Raw genomic sequence first — 26433 nt, forward strand, 5'->3', positions numbered from 1 at the left:
TTTGGACAAAAATTGCAGCATATCATATACTGGCTTTATAGTGACAGTCAAGCCGCTTGTATTCTTTCTGGGGATATCTCTGAACCGTGGACTCTTCGTTGCTCGGTGCGTCAAGGATGTCCACTTAGTGCGCTCTTGTATGCTATAGCCACGCACCCCATGCTTCAGTACATGGATCATCTCGTAGCTAAGGATAAGGTACATGGTTTGGAAATTCATGACAGTAAACCATTGCTTGCTCAAGCTTATGCAGATGATTCTTTCTTCACTCGGCTGTCCTTTGGTTTCTCATTTGTTGATGGATTGGAAACATATCCTTTCTCACTTGGAATGGCATGGTAGTGAATCCTTGCAGGGCAACTCTTTCAGATATGAAAGCATACATTGGTCTAGAGTGTTTGCCCTTCCTTTGGCTTTGCAAGAGCCTCGACGTTCGTATTTTCTGAGTCTCAAGGGGATTCATTTGGTTCAGGATGTTGTTGATGATGCTGGAATTCCCCTTTCTTTTCCTTTGGCCGCTGCAAAATTTGGCCTTGGAATGCATTATCGTCCACTTTGGCATAAAATTACTTTGATGCTCCAGCCTTTTCAGCCGGTTCCTCCATTGCATCTGCAGGATCGTCTTCAAGGCTGGACACTCTCTTCTATAGGCTTGTCATGCCGTCCTCTGCAGTTTGCACATATTACTGTCTCTTCTCTTTATAAAGTTCTACTTCCTCTGCCATTTATATGTCAAAGGGCAAACTAGCTTTGGCATCTTCATCGCCCTATGAAATGGTAGCGGAAACGTTTGAGACAGATTTGGCATTCTAATATTCCTCTCCGTCAGCAGGTTTTCTTGTGGAGAGCTTTGTTGGGTGTTCTTCCTCATGGACAGCTCTTGGCATGACGACATGTTGCTTCTTCTATTTGTCACAGATGTCTGGCTCCGAGAGAGACTGTGCCTCATCTCTTTCGGCATTGTCCTTCCTCTCGTGCTTTCTTGGACTTCCTTGGGCAACTTTTGAGAGCTCGGTTTCCTCATATTGCTTTTGGCAAGTTCTTTTGGCTTTTTTTGGTGTACATCCACCCAGACAGGAGTTTGATTTCTTTTTTGTTTGGGTTCGGTACTGGACACTCTAGACTCTATGGAAGGATCGCTATCATAGGGTCTTTGGTGATCCTATTTTTTCTACTTTCTCTTACTTCAGACACTCTTTGCAGCAATCGCTTTTTGATTGCTTGCAATCTCATGTCTTTAATCATGATGTATATTTGTCCTACATTGAGATTTTCTCTTGATGTATTAAAGCTCTCACTTTTTGGGATAGCTTCCTTCTAATATAATGACTCAAAGATTCCAAAAAAAAGTGTGTGTGTGTGTGTGTGTGTGAGAGAGAGAAAGAAAGAAGAAAGAAATTTTATTAAAGGTCCACGGAAGGCCATACATGGCCCATGGGACACATAATCATCCGAAAGGAAAATACATCATCAACGATGCGCCAACTAGGTGGCCTCATTGTAATACCGCTAAGATGCCAAAAATGGCTACAAAAATCCTAGATACAAAATGAAATGAAATAGAGTACCAAAAATGCCTAGATACAAAATGTAAAATATGAAATATGAGGAACATCGTCTTCCCTAAGGGGTTTGTGATCCAAAGAAATCATGGAAGTCATGGCCATCGACCATGCCTCCTGCCATGAGTGTGAAGATCTGGGCAAGTGTCAAATGGGCTGCTGGCGGTGCCAAGTCTCCATGGAGCAATCTCCTCCGAAAATCTGCCATCATCCTTCGTCGTCTAGAAATAAAGCGACGGGTACGGCCTCTGTGTAAGATCATCCTGCGGTGCTGCCGGATCATGTCATATGTACATCCTCGGGGTGGAACCATCGGTGCTCTCTGGCAAGATGGGCTATCTCTGTGCTCATGGTCTTGCGCCTCGTCCTGCTCCTCATGAATAACCAGGTCTCTGGCAGGGATGCGACAGTGCTCTCTGAGGAATCTCTCTCTGTATCTGGTGATCTCCGTGATGAACAATGCTAAGCAATACTGATCCTCATACTCCATAATCCGAGAGAGAGGTCCAAATCCGTGCCCAAATAAACAGTGAAATCTGCCACGAATCTCATAATATAAAGGGCATCTGCAAACAAAGTGCTCCTCAGTCTCCACCTCCCCCATAGTGCAACAAGGGCATATCCTAGTCTCTCGCCTGGGTCTATGTCCGGTAGCTGTACGACGCATCCTGCCGGCCTCAACGTCTAATCTGTGGGAAGATACCCTGAGCTGGCCCAAGGCAATCCTGAGTGAGTGCGACATATGAACGCCGATATATCCTGGGGATATGATGAAGCCATCCTCTGAAATCCTGAGAAAATGGTCACGATATGTGGCCATCTTCGTAGGAAGCTTCGTGGGATGAACCCAAGTGCGAAACGTGTGTAGCTGCAACAAATTTGCCCTGATAACCTGGCTGAGCTCATGTCGAGTGAGAGGGAGGCGAGGGGCATCTATGCTGTATCGAAATGGTGGCAGCCTATCCATATCCAAGCCCAGCGAGGTGAGCCATGTGGAGAGTGTGGTACCAACAAAAAGTATGACCTCTCCCCGCTAACATCTGCGAGGATGTCAGTGCTAGCCACGGTAATCGTGCTCTGCCTGCTGCTGAGTCTCCGAGCGCCCTGATCCTATGCAAGTATGTAACTGACTGAAATGCTGCATCTAGCGCTAGGGGTGTAGCTCCGAACTCTGCGAACGTAATCTGATGCGGTACCGTGGGCTTCGCTCTGATCAATCTGGAGAACATGATGATCTGTAACCTCTCTACTCGTCTCCAATCTGCAACACTGAGATCTCCTGCCCAAAAGGGGCTAGCATACATGACTGCAGGTCTCACCAGTGTATCGAAAAGTAAGGACTTCGTGTCGGGATGCTGAAAATGTGACTGTGCACACTGCCTCTCGAGAAGAGCCAAGGCGGCATACCCTCTACTGATCCTATCTCGTGCTGCATGCGTCATGGTGAAGACTGGACCTCTAAATGTGGCACCCAAATATGTATACTCCCTGACTAGCTCCACCTCCTGCCCATCAAATGTGAAAGAGAACTCGCCTCTCCTATAAACCTGGTATGACGTGTTGAAGACCATGACTTTGGTCTTCCCAAGGTTTACAGACAACCCTCTGTCCTGACAAAAGCTGTGGAGTGCATGGAGATGTGCCTGTAAACCCTGCTGGGAGGAAGAAATAAGAACCACGTCATCTGCATAGAGGAGAATCGGTATCGTGGATCCTGCCAGTAAAGAACCTGTACCACCCATCGTCTGTATGTACATCTCTAACTCATCGATATAGAGACCAAAGAGTGTCGGAGACAAAGGACACCCCTGCTTCACCCCTATCGTACTGCGTACTTTCCCCGACAGCCCCGCCCGTGTCCTGACTCTACCTGTGACTCTCTCATACAAGGCCATGATCGCCCATTGAATCTCCCCATTGAATCCCAAGTCACGAAGTCGCTGGAAGAGTCTGAAACGCAGCACAGTGTCAAATGCCTTTCTGAAGTCCACGAAGGAACAATAGAGCCGTTGCTTACGTGACTTCGCCTCCTCAATCAAAGCCCTGAGTGTGAAGATATGATCTAGAGTCGAGTGCTCTGCACGAAATCCTGCCTGCCCTCTAGCTCTCATGCCTGTCGCCTCGGCATGGTCATTTATATGTCCTTCTAGAATGGTCGCATAAATCTTGGCCATGACATGGCCAATCATAATGGTCCTGTAGTTCGACGCCTCCAAAGGATCCCCCGACTTGTGTATGGGTACTATAGTATTTTCTAGCCAACTAGGTGGAAGACCTGTACAAATGGACTCGTTAAAAAGACGGGAGAGGACTGTAGCTAAGGCATCAATCCCATGGATTACATACTCCGCTTGCAATCCATCATGGTCCTTAGCTCTCCCAGTCTTCAAACGATGAGCTGCTGCTCGGACACTATTGGATGAGAATAAGGCAGAGGAGGTGGGTCTAGGCACATGGGATAAGTCGATCTGTGGCTGGTCTGGAATATCATATAAAGTGGAAGTATAGGCAAGCCAAACCTGCGGGTCTGTAAGAGGAGTTTGAGATTTCAAGCGAAGGAATTTCTTCCAGAATTCCTTGGAATCACAGCTGAAAAGTAAACTTCTCAGCTCCTCCTCATTCCGGGCTAGAAATTGGCACTTTTTGCGTCGCACCAAACGCTTGTAACTCTTCTTGGTCTCAATGAGGAGGGGAGACTTCTCCTGTGTCTCAAGGCGAAGCTTCCTGCGGAGTTCTTTACACTCCTCATCATACCATCCATTACAAGGCACAAGACCGACTGGTGGAGGACTGGATGTGTGGCAAGTGACGGGGAAGGACTTGTGGGATGCCGAGATGATGGAGGTATGTACAAGGTCCCATCGATCCTGTGTGGAGGGTAGGGCATCGAGAAGGTGCGGACGGAGAAGACCACTCAGGTGCTGGCTATAAATATCATCAAACTGGTGGTCAAAATGAACCTCATAGTATGGCTGACGCTCATGATGTCTAGAAGGGGGGGCATGAGGAATCTGGGTAAGAATAAAGTGCAGACGTGCATGATCGGCTGAAGGCATAAAAGGGTCGACTGTGAGGTTATGTACAAAAGGGATTAAAGTCGGGGGACCCAAGACGTAATCAATGACGCTCGTACCACCACCCGCGAAGGGAAAACATGTGGCTGTGGATGAATGCGGCCATTGTCGAAGTCCATTATAAATGACCATGCCGTGCGATGAGAGAAGCTCCAATAGGCGATGTCCCTGATCTGTCACCTCTACCCCTCTATCTGAAGATAAGCATGGAAAACTCTCATCTGGGGCAGCTGGAACTAAGACTGGATCCTCAGCAAAGTCCAAAATCTCTGCCTGTCTGTCTGATGTCCTCGTGTTGAAGTCTCCTAAAAGGATGACCTCTCCACGGTGTGAGTACTCCAATACATCGGCTGACAAATCCTCAAAAGGTGACTGTCCTGGTCCATCTGAGGCATAACGAGACTGTCTCGGGGGAAAGTAGCATACTGCAATAAACAAGTCTCTCAGGGGGGGTCTCCTGATCCGTACCCAAAGATATCTGGCCCGATGGTCTCTCCTCATGACTGTGAGTATCGATCTGAGATGCTCTCTATAAAGAACTGCCACACCGCCAGATCCTCTGACGACTCCTGATCGTCTAGTCTGCTGTCAAAAGACAGACTCCCAGGCATACCCTGTCACCTGCGGCAAGCCTCTCTCTGGGCTCTCATGGGTCTCTGTAAAGAAGACGATGTCCTGATCAAAAAAGGCCTCTCGTAAGTTGCCAGGCTAAGCTGTGAGGGAACTATTATAGTTCCAAACTGCGAAACTCAAGCTATCTGGCAGGCTACGTGTCCCATAGGCCTCGTGTCGTCAACTGTGGGCTCCAGCCGGTCTAGATCGCATAGCTCCTATCAAAAGTCTGCCCTCTCTGATCACGGCCCACTTGCCCTCACGACGGGCAACATCCCTCTGTGCAATGAGATGTCTATGCTCCTCCCACAGAAGAGCTGTAAGGTCCTCATCCATGTGAATCTGTGGATGGTCCCTCAATCTGGATCTTCTTCGTAATACTGCGAGACGGGCCTCAGCATCTCTGAATCTGATGATAAGTGGTTGGTGCCGTGCTGGATCCCGGCCCACTCGATATGTAGCTACTATGCCATGATCCTGAACTCCGAGTGTCCCAGATATGAAATATGTCACCTGATCCATGGCTGATCTCGTATCTGATCGCTCAACTCCGCGGATGCGGATGTTGAGGGCCTTCTGAGCTCGCCGCTGACTCTCGACAATAGTCTCAGAGACTGTGATTTGCTGGGCCTGTGGGGCTCTACGCACAACGTCCACCCACTCTGAGGTCTTCTGTACCTCTATCTGCAGTGTGGCCAACCTCTCCTCAACTGCTGCACTAGCTGGAGGAGCTACATGCAGCTGCTAGAGGCGATCATCGCATGCCACAACATGCTCCTGAATGCGTGCCTCCAGCTGCACTATGCGCTCAGCATGTGTCCGTAACTGGATGTCGCGATCAATATCTCTGGTATGAAGCTGGCGAATATGGGAGTCCTGATCAAATCTATGACTCTCAACTGTCGATAGCTGATCAGTCAGTGTGTGTATCTGTGTGCTGTGAGAGACTGAATCGCAGCGCCCTGAAGTCTGCAAGTCTCCATGCACTGCATAACTAAATCTCTCAAGCGCAGATTATCTGCCAGGATTGCTTCCGCTGTGGAGGGTGAAGGGGAGAGGGGGTACAAGGATGAGGGGGTAAGAGGGTAAGAAGGTGAGTAAAGGAGGGGTGCAGAAAATGGAGGTCCTGAAGAGAGATCCGGTAGAAGGAAGTAGGGAGTCAGGGACCGAAGAAGAGCCTACACTAGGGGAGGAAGGGGCTGAAAGGGAGGGTCGGTGGGGAGAGGTGGGAAGAAGCTGGGTAGGGACTAGGGGAGGGGAAGAAGAGGAGGGAAGAGGCTGGGTAGGGAATAGGGAAGGGGAGGAAGAGGAAGGAAGAGGATGGGTAGGGACTAGGGGAGGGGAGGAAGAGGAAGGAAGAGGATGGGTAGGGACTAGGGGAGGGGAGGAAGAGGAAGGAAGAGGATGGGTAGGGACTAGGAGAGGGGAGGAATAAGCAAGGGAAAGTGCTAGGGAGGAATGAACGGGAGCAAGAGGAGGAGGTGAAGCTGAAGGAGGGGGAGGAGGAGGATTGAGTAGAGGAGGTGGGTAGGAAAGGGTTGGGATTGAGGCAAGGGAGGTAACCGGAAGTGATGGGGGAGATGGGGTCGGAGCCACAGGAGGATTGAGTAAAGTAGGTGGGTAGGAAAGGGTTGGGGTGGAGGCAAGGGAGGTCGTTGGAGGTGGTGGGGAAGGAGATGTTAAGGGTAAAGAAGAACTTGCCTCTTCGGCTCTTGTACTGCTGCCTTTGCTTTTATCTTTCTCTACTTTTGCTCCTTGGAGGGCCATGGTGGAGCTCCTTGTTTGTGGCATCTCTTTACTCCTGGAAGTGCTGAATTCTCTGCTCAAAACTGCCTCTGAGGGCCATGGTGGAGCTGCTGAATTTTCTGCTCTCAAAACTGCCGGTCTAGAGAGAGAGAGAGAGAGAGAGAGAGAGAGAGAGAGAGAGAATAAGAGAGAGAGGGAGAGAGAGAGAGAGAGAGAGAGAGAGAGAGAGAGAGAGAATATTTCACATTAAATTTTTTAAAATAAAGCAAGTGCGGAAAAACTAGCATATGATGGAGAAAGGTTGTTTTATGATTCTTTTTATTGCATTATTCTATTTTGTAGAAGAATCCAAGGGACTCAGCTTCAAGGTCCAATTCCTTCAAGTTTGGTGGGGCTGACAAACTTGCAAATCTTGTGAGTTTAAATTTGTTGAAGGAGACAAGAGGCCTGCTTTTGTTTTTCTCTTATCCTATGTTTATGATGTATGCTTAAGGCTCTATTCATAAGTGGTTGGAAATGCATACATGGTTATAAAGAAAAAAGAAGTGGAGAGGAATAAGTGAGCAATGGTAAAATGGGAATGCTATATGTTGGTTTTGAAATCTATGGATTTCATGAAATGGGTATAGGTTAGAGGCAATGGTAGAGAAAGAGAGTAGAAGAAAGAACTTCTCAATATTACAAAGGATTTAAAAGATCAAACTAGAGGTGTGTGGGTGTGTGCAGTTGAACCAAAGAGAGTTTTTGTCCCTCAAAATCAAGAGTTTTTTGTTCCTCATAATCTTGTTCTCCGCACAGGGGCTCCATCTATAGTTATTTTTAAACTCTAAGCCTCAAGGTTTGTAACTAAGACCATCTCCAACTTTTGTAGTTGAAATGTACTATTCAATTTCTTTGTCCTTGATCCGATCACCATAACCTTATTTAACTTTATCCTGTAAAATTTTCAAAGGATCCCCAGGGGATCTGAGTTTCTTTATAAGTTTTCATCGTCTTTTTCCCAAAAATACTCCATAGTTCTCTTAAGTATGAAAAAAGCCCCAAGAGCAAAGTGCTTAAGGCAAGAGTGCACCATGAGTAGTATTCAAGACAACTAAGAAGAAGGGATAGCCTCTCCACACCCTGAGGAAGAAAGTCCTTATGGCAAAAGAAGCCCTGGAAGACCCCTGCGTGCTTGACTAAATAACCATCAAAGTGTGTACAATCTCTCTCCAAATAGCCATCGAAGTGTAGACATTCTCTCTCCAAATAGCTCTTCTCTCTTGGATTCTCGACCCAATAGAAGAGAACAGGTACACGATGTCTCATTTCATCATTCCCAGTCTCCCCTAGGTATACCATTGGCTCTTGGCCACTATCAGAACTACATTTTTAGTGGTTACTGAGATCCCCCTCCTTCCTTGGTTTTTCCCTCTTTAGTGGTAGAGGCGATCGGATTGGATGGGATACCTATAGTTAGGGTCATTGTCTTCAGCCCTATCACTTCTGATGACCACACCATGCCCCAGTGCCCAGATGGTTCTCTTTTCCCGACTGAGAGGCGAGATCTAGGCAAGCAAGACTAGCGTCGGATATGCAAAATCTTTAGGCATTTTGTTAGACACTTGATGGTGCAGCCCCCTCTCATAATCGTTTACGTGTGTCTTCGGCACTGCCACCCTCATTCGGCACTAGTTGCATGTCCCGTACACTTGCTGCCCCACGATGGATTATGAATAGAATGAGAAGGGCTCCTCCACCACAGCAGGACCCTCATCCACCCCAAACTACATCCCTTACGCGCCTTCTGAACGTAGATAGTGATGCTATTCACTCCCATCAGCCTGTGGCCAGTGTTGCACCAGCCTTGGACAGGGCTGCCCCCATTAGGGCTTCTAACAGCCCTATTCTTGTTGCGACTAATGAGGTTCCATACTGTTCTCAGATCGCAGCCAGCGCTATATCGGATCCAGAATTGGATAGGACTAGTGATGGTTCTCATGCAAATCCTATTCGAGTTCCTGGCTTTGTTTGCTTTTAAGACTCCCCTCATTGATCAAGGAACGGTTATAGGTCATGTACAACAATTTTTTTATCATGAAAATGACTTATATTAAGTATTAAAAAAACCTGCAAGAGCTAGCTTGGAGCGGAGAATGAACGAAAAAACCACCCAGAACAGCTCAACAGAAAACTTCAGTACAAACTGGAAAGAAACCAAGGAAGAGGCTGAAAGAGCCACCTCAGTCCTGCTATAGAGCCCCTCCAAAGTATCCCTGGTAGAGGTTGCTCTAGAACAACTTGCATGGTCTCCCGACTGGCCATTAAAGTATGTGTGGTGTTAGTCCAAATACTAGCCATGGTGTCAGAGGGATGGACCTGAGATCCATCCAATGCCTCTGTACATGCGGCTTTCCATATATGCCACACTATAATACTTACTAGTATCTCCCAAGAGGTATCCACAGGAGCATGCATAATAGGTTTGAAGGGGAAGAAGAGAACATCATCTAGAGAGCCATACTCAACTAAGTGTCATTGAATCGAGATAGCCTATGAAGAGTCTTGTCTCTCAAAGAAGACCTAAGGCCACCAAAGAGAAAGCCAAGCCATTGAACCCTAGGTCATATAGAATCAGGAAGGAGCAAATGTACTGAAGGTCCTAGCAATCCACTTCCAAACAAACCTCACCTGTTTGGAGTCCAATAAGCAACTGTGAATTGACTTCTCAACAGACCTATAGTGAGGACAAGTAGAGTCTGTTCCAAACCTAGAACTCCACAGGTTTATTGCAATCCCTCCGTGAATAGACAACCAAAAGAGATTAGTTGTTTTTATATTCTTGAGGGATTTCCAGAGTCTCCTCTAAAAGCTCTTTGCAAGTTAGTAGAGATAAGAAGATTCTCCCAATGAGGGGATCTAGAGGGGCTCTTGCCCAGGCATAAGTCCCCTCACATCAAATTTGCAAAGTTCTTGCACTGCAAGTCTGGGTCTACGATACTAAGACCCCCTTCCTGTGCCGGGAGGATCAAGGTCTCCCAAGCCACCCTGGCTATGGTGTCTCTGTGGCCATCTAGCCCATTCCACAAGAAGTTCCTTATAGGCCTCTTGAGCTACGAAATGCAATCCTTAGATCTGCACCAGAAAGAGCAAACATACCAAACCATGGCCAGTAACACTTGGTTAACCCTGGAAGCAAAGTCTAGTTTGGCTGAACTCCAAAAAAAGAGTTTCATCCTAATGCTCTCTAACACAAATTGTTTTGAAGACAAAACACCATCATATTTCCAGTTGCTGCTCCTCCCCGCACGAACTGCCCCTCTCTCCTCTCAGCCTAGCCTCTCCCTCAGCCCCCTCCTCCTCCTTCTCAGCCCCTCCCTCTCCTCCCTCTCAGCCCAGTCTTCCTCCCACCCTCTCCTCCCTCTTTCTCGTCTGCTACCCCCCTCCCTCTCCCTCTTAGCCCTGTCTCCCTACCCCGCCTCCTCTACCCCTGCCTCAGCCCTTCCCTCCCACCTCCTCTACCCCCGCCTCATCCCTCCCTCCCCCCGCCTCAGAGCCCCTCCCCCCCCCCAGCCTTCCCCGCCTCCTCTTCCCCCCCCTTCAGCCTACCCCGTCCCTCCTATTCCCCCCGCCTCCTCTTCCCCCTGCCTTAAACCCTTGCCCCTCCTCCCCCCCACCTCCACTTCCCTCCGCCTTAGCCTTCCCCTCTCCCCCTTCAGCCTACCCCCCCCCCCCCGGCCTCTCCTTGCCCCTCCTCCTCCTCCTCCTTCAACCTTCATCCTCTCCCGCCCCCTCCTGGCGGTCTTTCTGCCCACCCACCCCCCCCCCCCCCGGGTCATTTTCCGTGTGAGGAAGGATCCCATTGTGTTCAAGTTGGCCTTACCATCTCGATTGGCGATGGCTCAGCCTTCAGCCAATCCTTGCCTGCTCCCACTGGCCGCAAAAACCATCACATTCTCAAAAGACGAGCTACAACAACTCAAAAAAGATATAGAGCAAGAGAGCTCCACTTCGCTCTTTTGCTCGCATCCATGGGTCCCACCCTTCCAGATTACAGGCCAGGGACTGGATGCTCGCTGCTTTACCTGGAGACCTCATAGGGCACTTCACAGATGTTCGTCTTCTTGGTCAAGGTTTCTTTCATATTGTTTTTTATTCCTCGGATGTAGTAGCTACAGTGCTGGGAGACAGGATCAGTGTAGGATTTGCAGGACCCCAGGGCACTTTTCCAAAGATTGCCCAAGGAAGAAAAAAAGGAAAAGGCCTAAAAGGTCCACGGGTGTTGCGCCTCCTAGCACCACCTCGGCTGGACCTACTTCATGTTCTACCTCACATCCTACTTCACGTTCTACCTCACATCCTACCACTTCTTGCGCTTTGGGACCTTCCACCTCTCGCCCAGGACCGTCAGCTCTACAGTCTCTTGTCCTGGACCTTTGACAACGCGCACGGGACCTTCAGCACATCCTGTTCCAGTCATCCCCCGTTAGGTGCCAGTCAGAGTTGTTGAGCCAACTCCACATCTGGAGGCTCCACGGACCCTCCCTTACAGGCAGGAGATATACCTGTTTTAGTTCCTTGTTCATGTGAAGAAGCTCTCTCCTAGGGAGCAAGCCTTTGTTGAAGCTCGTGCTGTACTGAAGGCTAATGCTATTATTTTGGCAGAGATCCATCAACAGCAACAACCCCCCTTCCCTCTTGTTCCTACCTTTTCACCTCTTGACAGAGGCAAGGGGATTATTGATTCTATTCCTTCATTTGTAGGGATCCTTCGCATACCTATGCCAGGACCATCCTTCAAGAAGCCCTTTGTAGTTCTCGCAGACATGGCAAAGTTTGATTTAGAGGAAGAGTTTGTACCCTCTACCCTTGGGGAGCACTTCATTGAGTGCACCATGTATAGAGCCTCCCCCTTTGTAGGTGTGGGAGTACTTTCCCCAGTTGACTTCCCTCCTCCTGATAGGAGGAAATTTTCCAAGGAGAGGGATATCTCCACTACCAGGTCGGGTAAAGTTTTTCATCTGGCCTCTTCCTCTCATCGATGAGGATTGTCAGTTGGAACGTTCAGGGCCTTGGAAGTGTACCTCACCGCCGTCGTAGGCAGCTGATTCATAACCAGCGTCATCTAGGTGTTACTGGAGGCCCCATTGATGTCCTCATGATTCAGGAACACAAACTGAATGTTAGGGATTGTGCCAAGTCGGGTAAGCTTCTTTCAGGGCATACTTTTTGGTCACCTGCCTTATTCTATGCTACCCTTGGTGATTAGACATGGGATCATAGTTCCCTCTAGAGCTGAGTCACTGGGGAGAGATGTTTTTGCAAGAACACAAAAACATGGGTTTTTTCCCAAGAGTGAATAGAGTTTCTAAAACCAAGCATTTGTACATGCATGTAACGTGGACTATTCCAGTCAAGGAGTCCTAGGAAAATTTCGACTTGTGAGAAAGGTTTTATTGGTGATCTCACTTGGGTTGGTGGAGAGAGAGAACTTGGTTATGGAGGATTACCAAAAAGCAAGCGAGGAAAAGTGAGCAAAGATAGGGTGTGTCCTTACTAATGATGCCTTGGCAATGAAAGAGGACCAACTCTCTCATGGACTTTTGAAGAATTTAGATATTTTTGCTAAAAACAGGGGATTTGTCAATCTATTATTGTTTTATTTTGGTTGTTTTTTTTGGCTCGCTCACTTTTTCTTGCTTGCTTTTTTCATTCGCTCTCTTTTCCTCGCTCGCTTTTTGGTAATCCTCATCCATCTTGATTGTCCCTTGAGGTGGTGTTTGTGGTTCAACACTTTGAAACGAGATTGGGTGTCCTGAAACTTGACAAGTATTTGCCTTCGCTTGTCCCCTTTTCTCCCCACTCTAATGGCATCCTTCCATAAGGACAGTACCAGGTGGATCTTTACATCAGCCCATCTTAGAGCTCCCTCCTCTCTTATGGCTGCTATCCTGAAAGCTTGGGCCAGCTTCAGGAGTACTCTTTGGAGAGTTCTCCCCTCTTTTTTTTTCCCAGAGGAACTTTTATTAGTGCTTAAAAAAACAACGCATACAAATCAATGATCCCTAAGGCGCTGATCATGGGAAACATAATACAAAGAAAATGAATGAAAGGGAAACCAAACTATTTCCAAAGAATCCAACTCGCTGCCTAGAGAATCTCTGAAACAGGGGCTAACAACCAAGAAAAGGGCTATACAACCAGCAAATCCCTCGTGGTGTGAAAGTATAAAATATGCCTACAAGCAAAGCCTTGCAAAAGCACTTTCACCTTTGGCGGTTGCTCTAGATCCCATCATCCCGTGCTCCTATGTGGCAGGCAAATTATAGATGATCTTGCCAAATGGCAACCAGAGTGGACGTGGGTGTAACAAATTGCTCGTCCATCACTAGATTGTAGCGCGCAATCTAGATGTTCCATGTTGTAGTGTTGGCCACTGTCTCCCACACATTGTCCTTTGGAGAGGAGGGGGGAAGATGCCAAGCCCGTGGGGTCACCTCGTGTAGCTCAATCCAGAGCATGCTATGACCATGTATCTTGTAAACTGGGGAGACCTCGTCGATGGGAAAGGCATGACCTCCCTTTTCCAACCAGGCCGCCATGCCCCACGTGAAGTCCCTCTTTGAATCATTTACATCCGAGTCACAATCCGCAGGGATCCCAACCAGATTTTCTGTGCACTAGGGCAACTCCATAAGCAATGAGGAATTGACCCAAGAAGTTTGTCCATGTAGTAGTGACGCTGGCCATCCACATGCATCTACTCTAGCCATGGGCTGATGGGAAGACCCTCGTGGGAAACCAACCAAAAGAAATAAGAGATCTTCTGTGGCCACCGACTGGACCACAAACACACACGGAATCTAGCTTTGATCTCCTAGGGTACTTGCTGCTCCACTCACTGTCGCTCTCTTGAAGGATTCCAAGCCGATTGCCTCCAACTAAAGATGGCGTCCTATATGCGTCGTGTAAGAGAAAAAGGCCACCTCTCCACATGCTCTGAGTGGCCTACCTTGGATGGCCAAAACCACTCTCCCGGAATCTCACAAAAGGGATGGCCCTCCCAAAGCCACATGCACCATCGAGATGCCTCCTGGTCCGAAATGCAAGAATGGTTGATGGACTACTACTTGTCCAAATGGCTCACTACCCTGATCATCTGCCAATGGAGTGAATCTAAGCTCCCATCCATCTATGGGTCTCTCACATCAATTGATTGAAGGAGCCCTCTCAACCCCAAATCTGAAGAAATGGGCTCGGCCTCTGCATCTTAAAAAAATCCGCAAGGATACCTCGGTCCTGGAGAACTGCTCAGCCCAATAGCTAGCTGCCTAGATCTCTCTCTTTTTTTTTCTTTGTAAAAAGGAGACTCCTATTAACCTCTGAGAGAGAACCTCAGCGGAAAAGTACATCATGTAAGGCATGAGAAGATAAAACCAAATCCAAATCAAGCTCCTTCAAACAGAGTGAGAAAATAACCAAGATTGAGGCTGATAGTGTCACCTTAACCGTGTGGGGGCTTCTGAGAAGAATGGAGACCACTCCACTTCCTTAAGAAAATGTTTTCCCTAGTAGAGTTGCTCGTGAAGAACCCTTGCATAGTTCCCAAAACGGCTACCAAAGTGTTTATCGTGTCCATCTAGATACTAGCCAATGCGTATACTGGTGGACTTGAAAACAATTCAAGGTCTTTGTACATGTGGATTTCCAAATATTCCGTGCTGAAATGCTTGCCTGAATCTCCTAGAGAGTATCCACAGATGCATGTGCAAGTCTATACAGAGAGCCATGAACCTCGTCTAGAGAACACGACTCAACCAAATGTCATCAAATCAAAAGAGCCCAAGAAGATTCATATATGTCGTAGAACACTTGAGGATCCAAAAGGGAGATCCATGCTACCAATCCCAACGTCATGAAGAAAGGAGAACGCATAAAGGTACTCAGTAGTCTAGTGATCCCTTTACAAATGATCCGCGCCTACCTACAGTCCCATAGACAATGCTGAATAGACTCATCAAAGCAGAGAGGCAATGAGAACAATTGGAATCAGCCCCAAATTTTGACCTCTACTAGTTCTTGGCAATCCCTCCATTGATACAAAGCCAAAAGAAAAGAGTGATTTTTCTACTCCTAAGGGATTTTTAGAGTCTCTTTTCAAAAGGATTTCTGAAAATTCTTCCAATGAGGAGCTTTGGTGGGCCTCCAGTCTCTTTTAAGGTTGAGCTGAAACCTCTTGGTATTACTATTCATGTTTTGAAAGAAGGGTAGGCTCTTTCTTGGTGCCCTGCATCAATCCACTCCCACTCCCCAGGGTCCCATTGCAAATAATTTATGGGAACACCTCCATAGAGACAAAGCCTCCGTGATCCCAAGGGGATATGATCTGGGTTAGGGTATAGGTACCATCTTGTCTCCACACAACACTATTCCACAGGAGCTACAACCTTGATGAGCTGAAATGCAATATACATAAGAATATCATCTATAGATGTAGATAACTTGTGAATAACAAAGACCAAGGCATCCCTATCTGACCTTGTAGCCCCATAACCTGAAGTGGGATCCCTAATCTCGTAAAGGCTCCTAGCCACGTGTCCCTAGAGTGAAACCTATCACCACAAAAGAACCCAATCCAAGGGTATGGATACATCAATCTGTTGGATTCTCCTTTCACTTTCTCTAAGTTGACTTACTAACTAGATATGCGATCGTTCGGAAGGACTTGCTGCCCATATCTGAAGCCCGGCCCACCATGACTCAGGAATGGTTGCATCAATCTCCCTCATCCACGAGCCAATCCCTCAAAGATGAGAAATGAAACTGCCACTGCCTCCACAGGGAGCCTACTCCAAGTCCCGAAGGAGCTGGCTGGACCACTGTCTCACTCTGCCCAACCTATGTAAATCCATTGCCCAAGCATGAGACTATCTTGATCTCGAATCTCCAGATGCCAAGTAGGAGACTGTCTCTCAAACTCCTTCCCCTGCATCACGAGTGAGCCCAAATAAGTCATCTTGCAAGCTGTTGCGAGATTTTGAATAGACTCTGCATCAATGGGGATCCCTTCCCCGTAAGAGGGGACCCAGAGAAGATCCCCTATGAGACTATTGCCAATAACCGTGTATAAGGTATTCCTGAGAAGTCCTTACTGACGTAGGAGCTTTCAGGGATCAGTGCCTAGGGTGAGACATCTCACAACTAGCTTAAACCCATTGGTCCCTAGATGAGTGGTAAGCAAGCTCTGGTAGACTAGTCTCCATGTCCTCTAGGTCGAGCTATGCACACTCAAACCTCATCTTGGTCATAGAGGCATCGTCTCTATGGAGGTTTCCCATAAAGTATTTGTAGCGGGACGCCGGGGAGTGAAAATGATCGATGCAAGAGAAGAGCCTCCCCTTCTTTAGATTACAGCTCATAGCCTTAGAGGCTATAAGCTCATTAGAGCTCCTCATTGGGAGAATTTTCGAATTTCTTCTGATGTGCAAAAATTATTTTGGAAGAGATTTTGGAGATCCCTTAGGAATAGAAAAATCACTCTTTAAAAAAAAAAAGAAGAAGACTTATATTAAGTATGAATGGAACTCTTTGAGTAAAGCTCTAGGGGAAATACTTAATGAAGAACATGGAAAAAAAAGCCCAAAAGGATACGAACAAACTCCCATAAGAGGGGTAGAGAAAATTCAAGGTTGAGGCTGAAAATGCCACCTCAATCCTATAGGGGACTCCGTGAAGAATGGAGAGCCATTCCATTCTTTGAAGAAAATAGTTCTCCTAGCAGAGAGGCAATACTCCTTTAGATGGCCATCAAAGTGGGCACCGTGTTTGTCCAAATATGGGCCAATGTATGTGCTAGATGTACCTAGGAACCATCTAAGACATCTATGCATCCGGACACTCTTTTCTTTTGGCTCTCTATTCATGGAGGGATTGTTGAGAACTAGTGGGGGTTGAGGTTCGGAGCAGATTCCACATGTACTCGTTGCCTCTCTGAGGATTCTGCTTATGCGACTACAGACGAGTGGATCATTTGGAAGGGGATCACTAAGCTATTGAGCACCCTTATACGCTCTCCTTCCTTCATGACCTAGGTACCTTGGTAGCCTGGCTCTCTCTTTTGGGACCTTAGATATTCTACAAGAAACATGACTCTTCTTAGGAGAGCTGGCTCTAATACCATGTGTTGGAGCAAAGAGGAGTAGGGTAGGAAGAGGAAAGCAAAGATTGCGACTAATGGATATGGAAATGGAAAGAACTGAAAGAGAAATGAAAGTACTAAACCAATAAAAGACTTACATTGTGAAAGCTTGAGGTTGACTCCAATGATTTTTCACACAATCACAAGTACAACCTTATATAATCTAGATACTAGACATAGAGTACCAAAGTGCATATCCCAATATGACACGTGGAATCCATAGGACACACTAGACTAAAACACACAAAAAAATCACTCGACTTCAGCATGGGACATTTGGAGATCCAAATGTACAGAAGCTTTGGATGGTTCTTAAGTCTACTCCGCACGCACACATTGACTAGATATTTGGGGAGCATGTAGGGGTCTTCACAAGTAGCCTCTACCAGGAGTAGTGTTTTCTTGAGGGAGTGGATCAGGTCCCATTCTTCTCGAAATCCCCCACAGGTTGAGGTGGCACTTTCAGCCTCAACCTTGGATTTTTCTAGCTTTTTTACAGTAGCTTGATTTTGCCCTATTTGGGTTTTGTTTTCTCATGCCTTGCATGATGTACGTCTCTCTTAATATTTGCTCTCGGAGTTTCATTCATACTTAATAGAAGCCTTTTCTTTGGGAAAAAAATAATAATAAAGGCCTCTTGATTTGGTTGCATGATGCCATCATCTCCTATTAAGAAGTGCTGTCGAGAGCTCTTTTCTCATGAAAGGGGCATCCAACTAGCCTGACCAAGCTAGTATGTGCTCCCAAAATTTATGCTAAGCTATGCATCTAGCTGCTGTAGAGGCCTTGGCCAAAAGAAGCGAAGTTAGTGGCAATCGTCCTTGCCATGTCTCTGTCCCATGATGAAGACCATGATGGCATTTACAACGATCCACTCCATTCATTCTCACATCCCCTTGGAATTTTTATGTATTGGAAATTAAATTGTCATTATTTCTTAACCACCAAGCTGCCAATTGCTGCAATCTTCTTCCACACACATCCATGTATGAAATTCACATCATTAGAAAAGATATAAATTTTTGTGTGGTGTAGTATGTATTCTTAATTTTTATGAACCTTGTGAGTGTCATGAGTGAGCCAATACGCTTTGTACTGAAGCTCTTTACTTTACCAACATTTGATGGATTGTCATTATTGACTTTCTTATTTGTACACATTTAATTGAATTATTGCATTGGAGTTTTATTATTTATCTCTTTTAGCATTGTTCTCGAGAATGTGGGCTCTTTGATGAGCATTTTTTTAGAGAAATGGTGTGTCTTCTTGAGTGTCCACCATGATATATGATCTAAATACGACTTTACTATAAACTTCTTCTGGGTGTAATTCTCTATGTAATGAATGACAACAAAGGGCTAAGATGCTGCTCTAAGATACATGACTAACTGCGTTCTTGTATTTTTTAGGCAATTAGGTGACCTATCAACTGGAGGCTCATTGCCATTGGGTGTAAAAAATTTACAGAATTTGACCAGAATGTAAGTTCTAATCTGCACTTCTTAACTATCATTTTCATGTGTTTTACATTTATTTATAAGTGCGTGCAGCTTAGGGTTATTAATGTCATGCACCTCAAGTGATGTTTGGTTTTGCTTTTCATATGGATTCTTTTAATAGGTGGTGGGCGAACTCCAAGTTGGCCTAAAGTTTGATTCAGTTTAGATTTTGATGTCCAACACATGTATGGAATCTTAGTCGTTTTGCAGGAAAGGTTATTGTCTTTGAGTCCTATCCATGCTCTTGGACCTTGTAAAATTAATGTATCTAGATTGTGAAGCCCAGCTTCAAGGATGCGTCAATTTTACGAGCAGAAACCTATGAGCAAGTTTATACGAGCGTGTTTTTCAAGAGATTTTAAAAATAGTATTTCTTTAGGAAACATGGTTTTTACACTTTTATTTTCATTAGAACTAGATCCCTTTATCATAAAAATATACAGACTAGTCACTCATTCATTTTTACATAACATAAATCTTCTTATTCATAGACATCCCTTTGTACCCTTGTTATTACCTTAAAAAAGTATTGAAAAATAATTCATTTAAGAAACGTCCCTCATAACCACTCTCAATATAATAATATTATACATAAATAATTACTTATTAAACACGTTTATATCATATGGCAATATCTTTCAAGTGTTTTTATAGTATTAATAACAAGATATTTATGGACATGTTTCTATAGAAGTTTAAATTAGTGTAAATAAGTATTAACTTGGGCTTATATATCACTCTCATAAAATACATGTAATATTTAATACTATATATGCAAGGTTTTCCAAAATACTATATTTGGACATTGGATGTGACAGTTATGTCACTTTTAAAAGTGCTGTCCAAGGTAGTTTCGCCAGCGAAACTACCTTGAAAGACCTTGTTCAAAGAGTTTCGCTGGCGAAACTACCTTGATGGCTTGCTTCAATGAGTTTTCTTTGGAGAAACCCTTTCATGAAGATAGGTTGAGAGAGGTTTTTCAATGTCACCCCCTATTAAGTAAAAAGTTGTAAGAAGGATCATAAGGGAACTTTCATAGAGAAGTCTACTCTACATGTGGGTTTCTTCAAAAGCCATCCCATTATGTTCTCACCATTCTCAAAGATTCACATAAATATTCGTGTATAAAATAGACATTCCTATAATACTTTTCATATTTCTAAGTGAAACTATGTTTTCTTCTGATCCTTTTTTGTTATATTTTTGCATAGTTGGAAGCTTTTTTTTTCCTTCGCTCGGACGCTCGGAAGATTTCGCTCGGAAAATGCTCGTCCCCCAACTTCAGCGTCTCTCTCTCTCTCTCTCTCTCTCTCTCTCTCTCTCGTGCGTATTACATTGGGGCCCCAACCTAATTGGGTGCAAGAGTTTGAAACAAAGGGGTATTACAAAGCAGAGGCATGCTTAGGAAGTGTCAATTAGGAAGCGTCAACAAGTCTTATTGCAATGTTCAGGTTAATGCCTTAAAAGCCCGTCCTTTTGAGACATCACCAGGTGGCGCTGAGATCTTGGATGCTAAGACCCTTATTCGACTATGAGATGCTCTCTCCAGGTTTCATCGTGTTTGTGGATAGCTCTTGGACAATCATATGTTCGAACTTTTCTAGCTTATCTGCAAAATTCCTCCCTGAGTTCCAACAAAGTTTTGAAATAATCAAAGGGAAGTCAGTTATACCACATGTCAACTGCATCTGCCAAATATGAGGGAAAGATGTGCAGAAATCCTTGCTCATTCTCCACGCCTTTGGTCTTATGTGCTATGAGGAATTTTCTCACATGAGCTTTTGCATCCTTATGTAGTTGGCCCTTTAACTTCTAGCCTCTACATGGACTTAAAATTTTGAGTAATTGAAGAAGTCTTCCTCTCTCTTTAGAATTGAGAACCACCATGGCTGATGTAACACCTACCCACTCCAAGGCCTGAACTAGTTGCAACAGTTGAAGGACCTCTTGATTGAACAGTATAAGTGTGGGTGCCACGAGGGCATATGGTTGAGAGTACATGGATGAGATAAGGACTCCTAGGGAGGACCACAGTGGTGAAGTCAATACTGACATACCATAGATGGAGAGTATGTAGAAGGTACTACAGGTGCTCAAGGAGATACGAATGCAAATGCAAAGGTGAGACCATAGAATATGTGGAATTCAATGAGGATGCAAGAGTATTCGGGAAAGGGAGAGATGGAATGGAAGCCAAGTACGGTGCGTAAGTGATAGGAAAGGGTCTAGATAGTGGAAAAGTACCGTGGATGAGAAAGGAGGTGTGGCATTCATGGGCGGTGGTCTAGGGACATGACCAAAGCAAAATGAGAATTGAGGGTGCAATGGATGTAGAATCTAGACTTGATAGAAAACTGGGATTGTGGATGACAAACAGATAGGAGCTTGATTAGTTTGCAGTATTGAGCTAGATGCTAAAGCAGTCACAAATTCTGTTGAAGTATTTGTTGAAGAAGACATAGTTGCAAGAGAAGAGGAGATATTGTATTGACCTTTATGAGCTTCTAATGAAGCATTGTCCTTCATGCCTTCCTCCTTCACTTGCTCTCCACCTTCTTCTTCCCCTTCAGAGTTGTACCAACTTGGATTTGACCACCACAAATCTTGTTGCTCCAAGTAAATGAGAGCTTTGGTGAAGTTCCTAGCAATTGCTCCAACGGGTTCACTTTGTGCTTGGCTTGAGCATTTCATCGGACATAATGCTTCTTATATTGTGTTTGGTCTCACTCAAAAATCCTCAATACAACATGCGACTTTGTAGTTCAAGCCTCTCTTCTCTCCCCCATACAATGATGCTCTCCCCTCCCCTTACCCTTGCCTTCCCCCAATGGTCTCATCCTTGGCAGAGTCCTCTCTTATTGGTGCGATCTCCTCTCTTCATTGTCATTGATAATTCTCGTATCTCCTTTGTTCGTTTTGCTACTCTATCTCTAAATGGCTTTGTTGGCTTTTTTGACTACGCTATCCTACTCCTTGTTGGTACTACCTAACTACTTCATGTACACCACCTAATGCCTCTAAGTGGTATTGAGCTAGACCAGGTCAACACGTCAATCGACAAAACTTGCCACCCTCCATGTGCATCACCATGTTCCTTGGTCCACCAGGTGGCCTCTGCCACCACCTCTAACTATGTTGATAACCACATAGGTCTTAGGTCGTCCTTGTACCAATGACCTTTTTGAAGCACATAGGTCTCAAGTCATCCTTGTACCAAGGATCTTTTTTATTTTGTAACAACACTTCTAATTATTATGCCTCCCTTCTTTTTGGAGATCTTGACATGCCTACTAGAGATGATGCTAGACATAGAGTTTGGCAGGCTATTCCAACTAGATATGAGAGTCTTATTTGATGCAGCTTTTACCAATTAGAATTTAGGGCAAGCATCCGGGCTCAAATGGGTTGACATCCTCATCCTCCATTTCTTTTGGGACATGATTGGGAACCATGTTATTTCAGCCCTACAGGGCGTTTGGGACTGTATTGCTATGTCTAATTCACTTAGGGTTCATTCATCTTATCCCAAAGAGGGGGGGGGGGGGTTGCAGAAATTTGGTTGCCCAATGGAGGCCAATCAATCTTTTCAAAACTTTCTATAAGATCTCGATAAAAGCTGAAACATTTTTTATAATAGTTTTTCCTTTTGGGAGGCTTCGAAATGAGCTATGCAGAGTGGCCAAGGGTTGGCGATTCTACTCTTGGATTTTGAGAAAGCTATGATAGAGTAGATTGGGGTTCTTGGAGGGTACCCTCCTAAGTTTTGGCTTTTCAGATGCTTCTTCATTGTACAGATCAGCCCACAGCTAGATTTTGGTGACTAGATGGATCTTACCAAGTGTATCTTATTTAAGTGCATCTTAGGGTTCCTTTCTCTTCTCTTATGGCTGCCATGTTGAAATCTTTTTTTTGCAAAAAGAGACTTCTATTAAGTATTAAAGAAAAACCGTTAGAGCAAGCTCCATACGGGATACATCATGCAATGCATGAAAAGCTCAAGAGCCAAAAAGAAAGGATTGAGGCTGATAGTGCCATCTCAATCCGGTAGAAACCTCCAAGAAAAAGGGAGAACCTCTCCAAACTCGAAGAAATATAGTCCTTCTAGAACAGGCTGCCCGTGAAGGGCCCTGCATGCTAGCCCATATGGCTATCAAAGTGTGAACCGTGTCAGACCAAATACCCGTGAACACCTGTAATGGGTGTATCTGGGTGCCATCCAAGGCCTCAGTACATCTGGCTCTCCAAATGTGCCAAGAGGAAATGCTAGCCAAAATCTCCCAAGAGGTGTCCACTGAAACATGAGAAGCTCTGAAGGGAGTAAATGGTACATCCTGTAGAGAGCAAGGCTCTATCACCTGCCGGCAGACCGAGAGTGCCCAAGAAGAAGGCTCACTCTCATAAAACACCTGGGGCCCGGTAAGAGATAACCATGCGACCGAGCCCCAAGTCATGAAGAAAGGGGAAGTGTGAAAGATGCTGAGTATCCGAGCAACCCCTTTCCAAACAGTCCTCGCCTGGCTGCAGTCCCAAAGGCAATGTCGCACTGACTCCTCTGCAGAATGGCATCGAGGACAAGTGGGATCAGCCCCAAATCGTGATCTCCACATGTTCACTGCAATCCCTCCATGAATAGGAAGCCAAAAGAAAAGAAGAATCTTTCTATTTCTGAGGGATTTCCAGAGCCTCCTCCAGAAATTTCTACGCAAGTCTGCGGTGATGAAGAAGCTTTCCCAATGGGGGGCTCTGGAGGGAATCCAACCCCTACTGTTCAGCTGAAACCTCCTGGCATTACAAACCGTGAAACGAAAGAAGGGAATCCCCCTCTCTCGGTGCCCATGATCTATCCATTCCCACTCTCCTGGGTCCCACTGCAAGCACCTGATAGGTGCACCTCCATATAACCACAACCTCCAGGATTCCAAGGCCAAGAGCAGAGGGTTGGGGTCTAAGTACCACTGCAAGCCAGCTCCTAGGTCCGCAAAACCAGCAATCCTGACAGGCTGAAAGGCAACCTCAAGAAGAATGCCATCCCTAGATGTAGAAAGTAAACCTCCATCCCCAACATCAAAGACCGGTGTGTCTTCCCCGAGACCTCGGAGAGCGATCACCTGTAAAGGAACTGATGTCCTCGAAAAAGCCCCCATCCAAGTGGTGGAAGTAATAGGCAGCTCAACTGTCCATTCCACCGGGATGGCTGCATCTATCTGCTGAATCCTGCGTGCTACCCCTCTGAGGTGACTCACGGACTACAGTCTCTGATCCACAGGTAGCCTGATAAAAGATTTCCAAGTGCCTACTGTGTAGGCGGGGCCTCTCTCCCATTTAGACCATTGCATGTAATGGGAAGTGCCCAGTGGTCTGGCATGCTCATCAAGAATACTATCATTCCAAATGATCGGTTGCCTATCAATCTCTTCGACGGTAGAAGGTGGAATCCTTCGAAGAGTGTTCCTGAAGCTCCCCCAAGCTTTCAGGATGGCAGTCATGAGAGGTGAGGCAGGAGATCTGAGAGGGGCTGATGTGAAAATCCATCGAGGGCTGTCCACCCAATCATCTCCCAAGGTTGGTGAGCAAGCCTGAATGCGTCCAAAAAAGAAATATTTCCAAGGTTCCTGCCCAGGCATGAGTCCCCTCACCACCACCTTACAAAGCAATGCCCTACACTGCAAGTTCGGGTCAATGACATTAAGGCCCCCTTCACAAGTAGGGAGAACAATAGTCTCCCAGGCCACCCTTGCTGCAACATCTGCTGTGCCATCAAGTCCACTCCATAAAAAATTCCTGACTGGTCTGATGAGCTGAGTGATGCAATCCCTAGACCGGCACCAGCAAGAACATACGAACCAGGAGGTGGCCAAGAGAACCTGGTTCATTACCACAACTCTAGATGCAAGGTCGAGTTTGGCAGAGCTTCAGAAAAGGAGCTTTTTCCTTATACTTTCTAGTACTGGGGCAAATTGCTGTGTTGGAGAGATGTCCAATCCTACCTGGCATCCCAAATACCTGATAGGAACACCCCTCTGAATACAGGAAAAACCAATGTCAATTCCCCAGCCTGGAGTGTCCTCATCACTGATCCAAAAGCCAAAGGATTTATGCCAGTTAATGAGTGCCCCTGCAGCTGAGCAAAAAATATCCAAGGCTGTCCGGAAAGAATCAAGTGACTGCAAGGAGGCCTGAATAAAAATAGCAGTGTCATCAGCCAACTCACAGTCAAAAAGCTCCTGCTCCTGTCTCAAGGGAAGTCTCAGCCCAAAAAGCTCAGCCTGAGATCTAAGGAAGATACTCATAGCTTCTGCCAGAAAAAGAAAGAGGAAGGGGGCTGAAGGGCATCCCTGACGAACTGATCTGGAAATCTGAAACCTGTCACCCCTTACCCCTCCAATCAAAACCTGGCTGTGGGCTGATCTGTAAAGGGAGGCCACCCCTCTGATCCAGGCATCTGAAAATCGAAACCGTAGAAGAGTGCCCTCAAGAAAACCCCAATCTACTATGTCATAGGCTTTCTCAAAATCCAAGAGTAAGACTGCTAGCCTCTGTCCACTCTGCGTAGCCCACTCTGTGGGTTCCCAAAAGAAAAAGATATTATAAAAAATGCTCCTGCCAGGCACAAAGCCTGTCTGAGTATCATGGATGAGATCTGGAAGAAGAGGCTGTAGTCGAATGCTGATCGCCTTGGCAAGGATTTTGTAAAGAGTGCCCAAAAGAGTGATGGGTCTCCAATGGGATACAAAATTCCTGTTGCCACCTTTCAGGATAAGGTGAATGAGTCCCTCGGTCAGTGAGTCAGGCATCTCGCCCGAGTCCCAAATGCCCTGCAGGGCTGAAGTAATATGATCACCTATCATATCCCAAAAGGCTATAAAAAAAGAGGGGGTAAGACCATCGGAACCAGGGCACTTGCCCTTATGAAGGGCAGAAAGAGCAGTTTTGAATTCTGTGTTGGTAAAGCGTGCATTAAGTGAGCATAACATCTCTGGAGTGATCAACATAGGTAAACTCTGCCAAATTCATCTCTAGCCACCTCTCTGGCCTGTGAGTTTGGATCTGCGGAAAGAAGGGAGATATAAACATCTGTCGCTAAATGCATGACGGTGCCGTCAAAGTCAATAAGCTGCGTGACACTCTCTCTACTATGTCTGGGGCCAAGTGTAGAGAAAAAGTGTTTATTGACTCTCCCTCCCATCTGTATCCAAAAAGACTCCCGTGCATGGAAGGCATACTCTGCTCTCTGATCCAGCAAGGTCTGCAAGTGAACCCTTGCCGCAGCAAGGCGCTCCTGTATCCAGGCATCTGAAGGTCGTTTCTGCTCCTCCCTCTGAAGGGCTGCCAACTGCCGGCGGATACCGATCTCTCGCCTAAGTACCTCACCTCGCCGAGCACTAGCAACTGAGTGATAGAAGTCGCTGATACTGTCAAGTGCTGTGGCCACATGTGAAGGACCGGCCACCCCCCCTACATATGAGAAACCCAGATCTCCAACACTGCCTCTGTGAGAGTCTCATCCGTGTATAATGCGTCTGGGATCCTGATACTGTGAGACCGTCCTCTCAGATGAGGCTCTAAAATGGACAAAATTACCGGAAAATGGTCTGAAGTGGAAACACCGGGCGCAATGCAAACTGTCCCCCCTCTATCAAGAGCCCAATCACCCACATAGAATCTATCAATCCGAGCATGGATAGGCATCTGCACCCTATGGTTCGACCATGAAAACAAAAGTGACTGAGACTGAACAAGAAATGCATCATCTGACCAAACAT

The 26433-nt window shown here is 46.0% G+C and overlaps 1 protein-coding gene across 1 annotated transcript in view; it reads left to right on the plus strand.

Annotated features, from left to right (window-relative positions):
* LOC147882735 (putative LRR receptor-like serine/threonine-protein kinase At1g56140) overlaps positions 1-26433 on the plus strand; it is a 382197-nt gene that overhangs the window by 192911 nt on the left and 162853 nt on the right. Inside the window, exons 9-10 of the mRNA XM_087400709.1 lie at positions 7337-7408; positions 18581-18652. Of these exons, the coding sequence (XP_087256835.1) occupies positions 7337-7408; positions 18581-18652 (144 nt within the window). The remainder of the gene's footprint in view (positions 1-7336; positions 7409-18580; positions 18653-26433) is intronic.

Source organism: Dipteris shenzhenensis, chromosome 29 (genome assembly GCF_047967505.1).
Source record: "Dipteris shenzhenensis isolate YYH24624 ecotype China chromosome 29, Dip_SZ_1.0, whole genome shotgun sequence".
Classification (NCBI taxonomy): Eukaryota; Viridiplantae; Streptophyta; class Polypodiopsida; order Gleicheniales; family Dipteridaceae; genus Dipteris; species Dipteris shenzhenensis.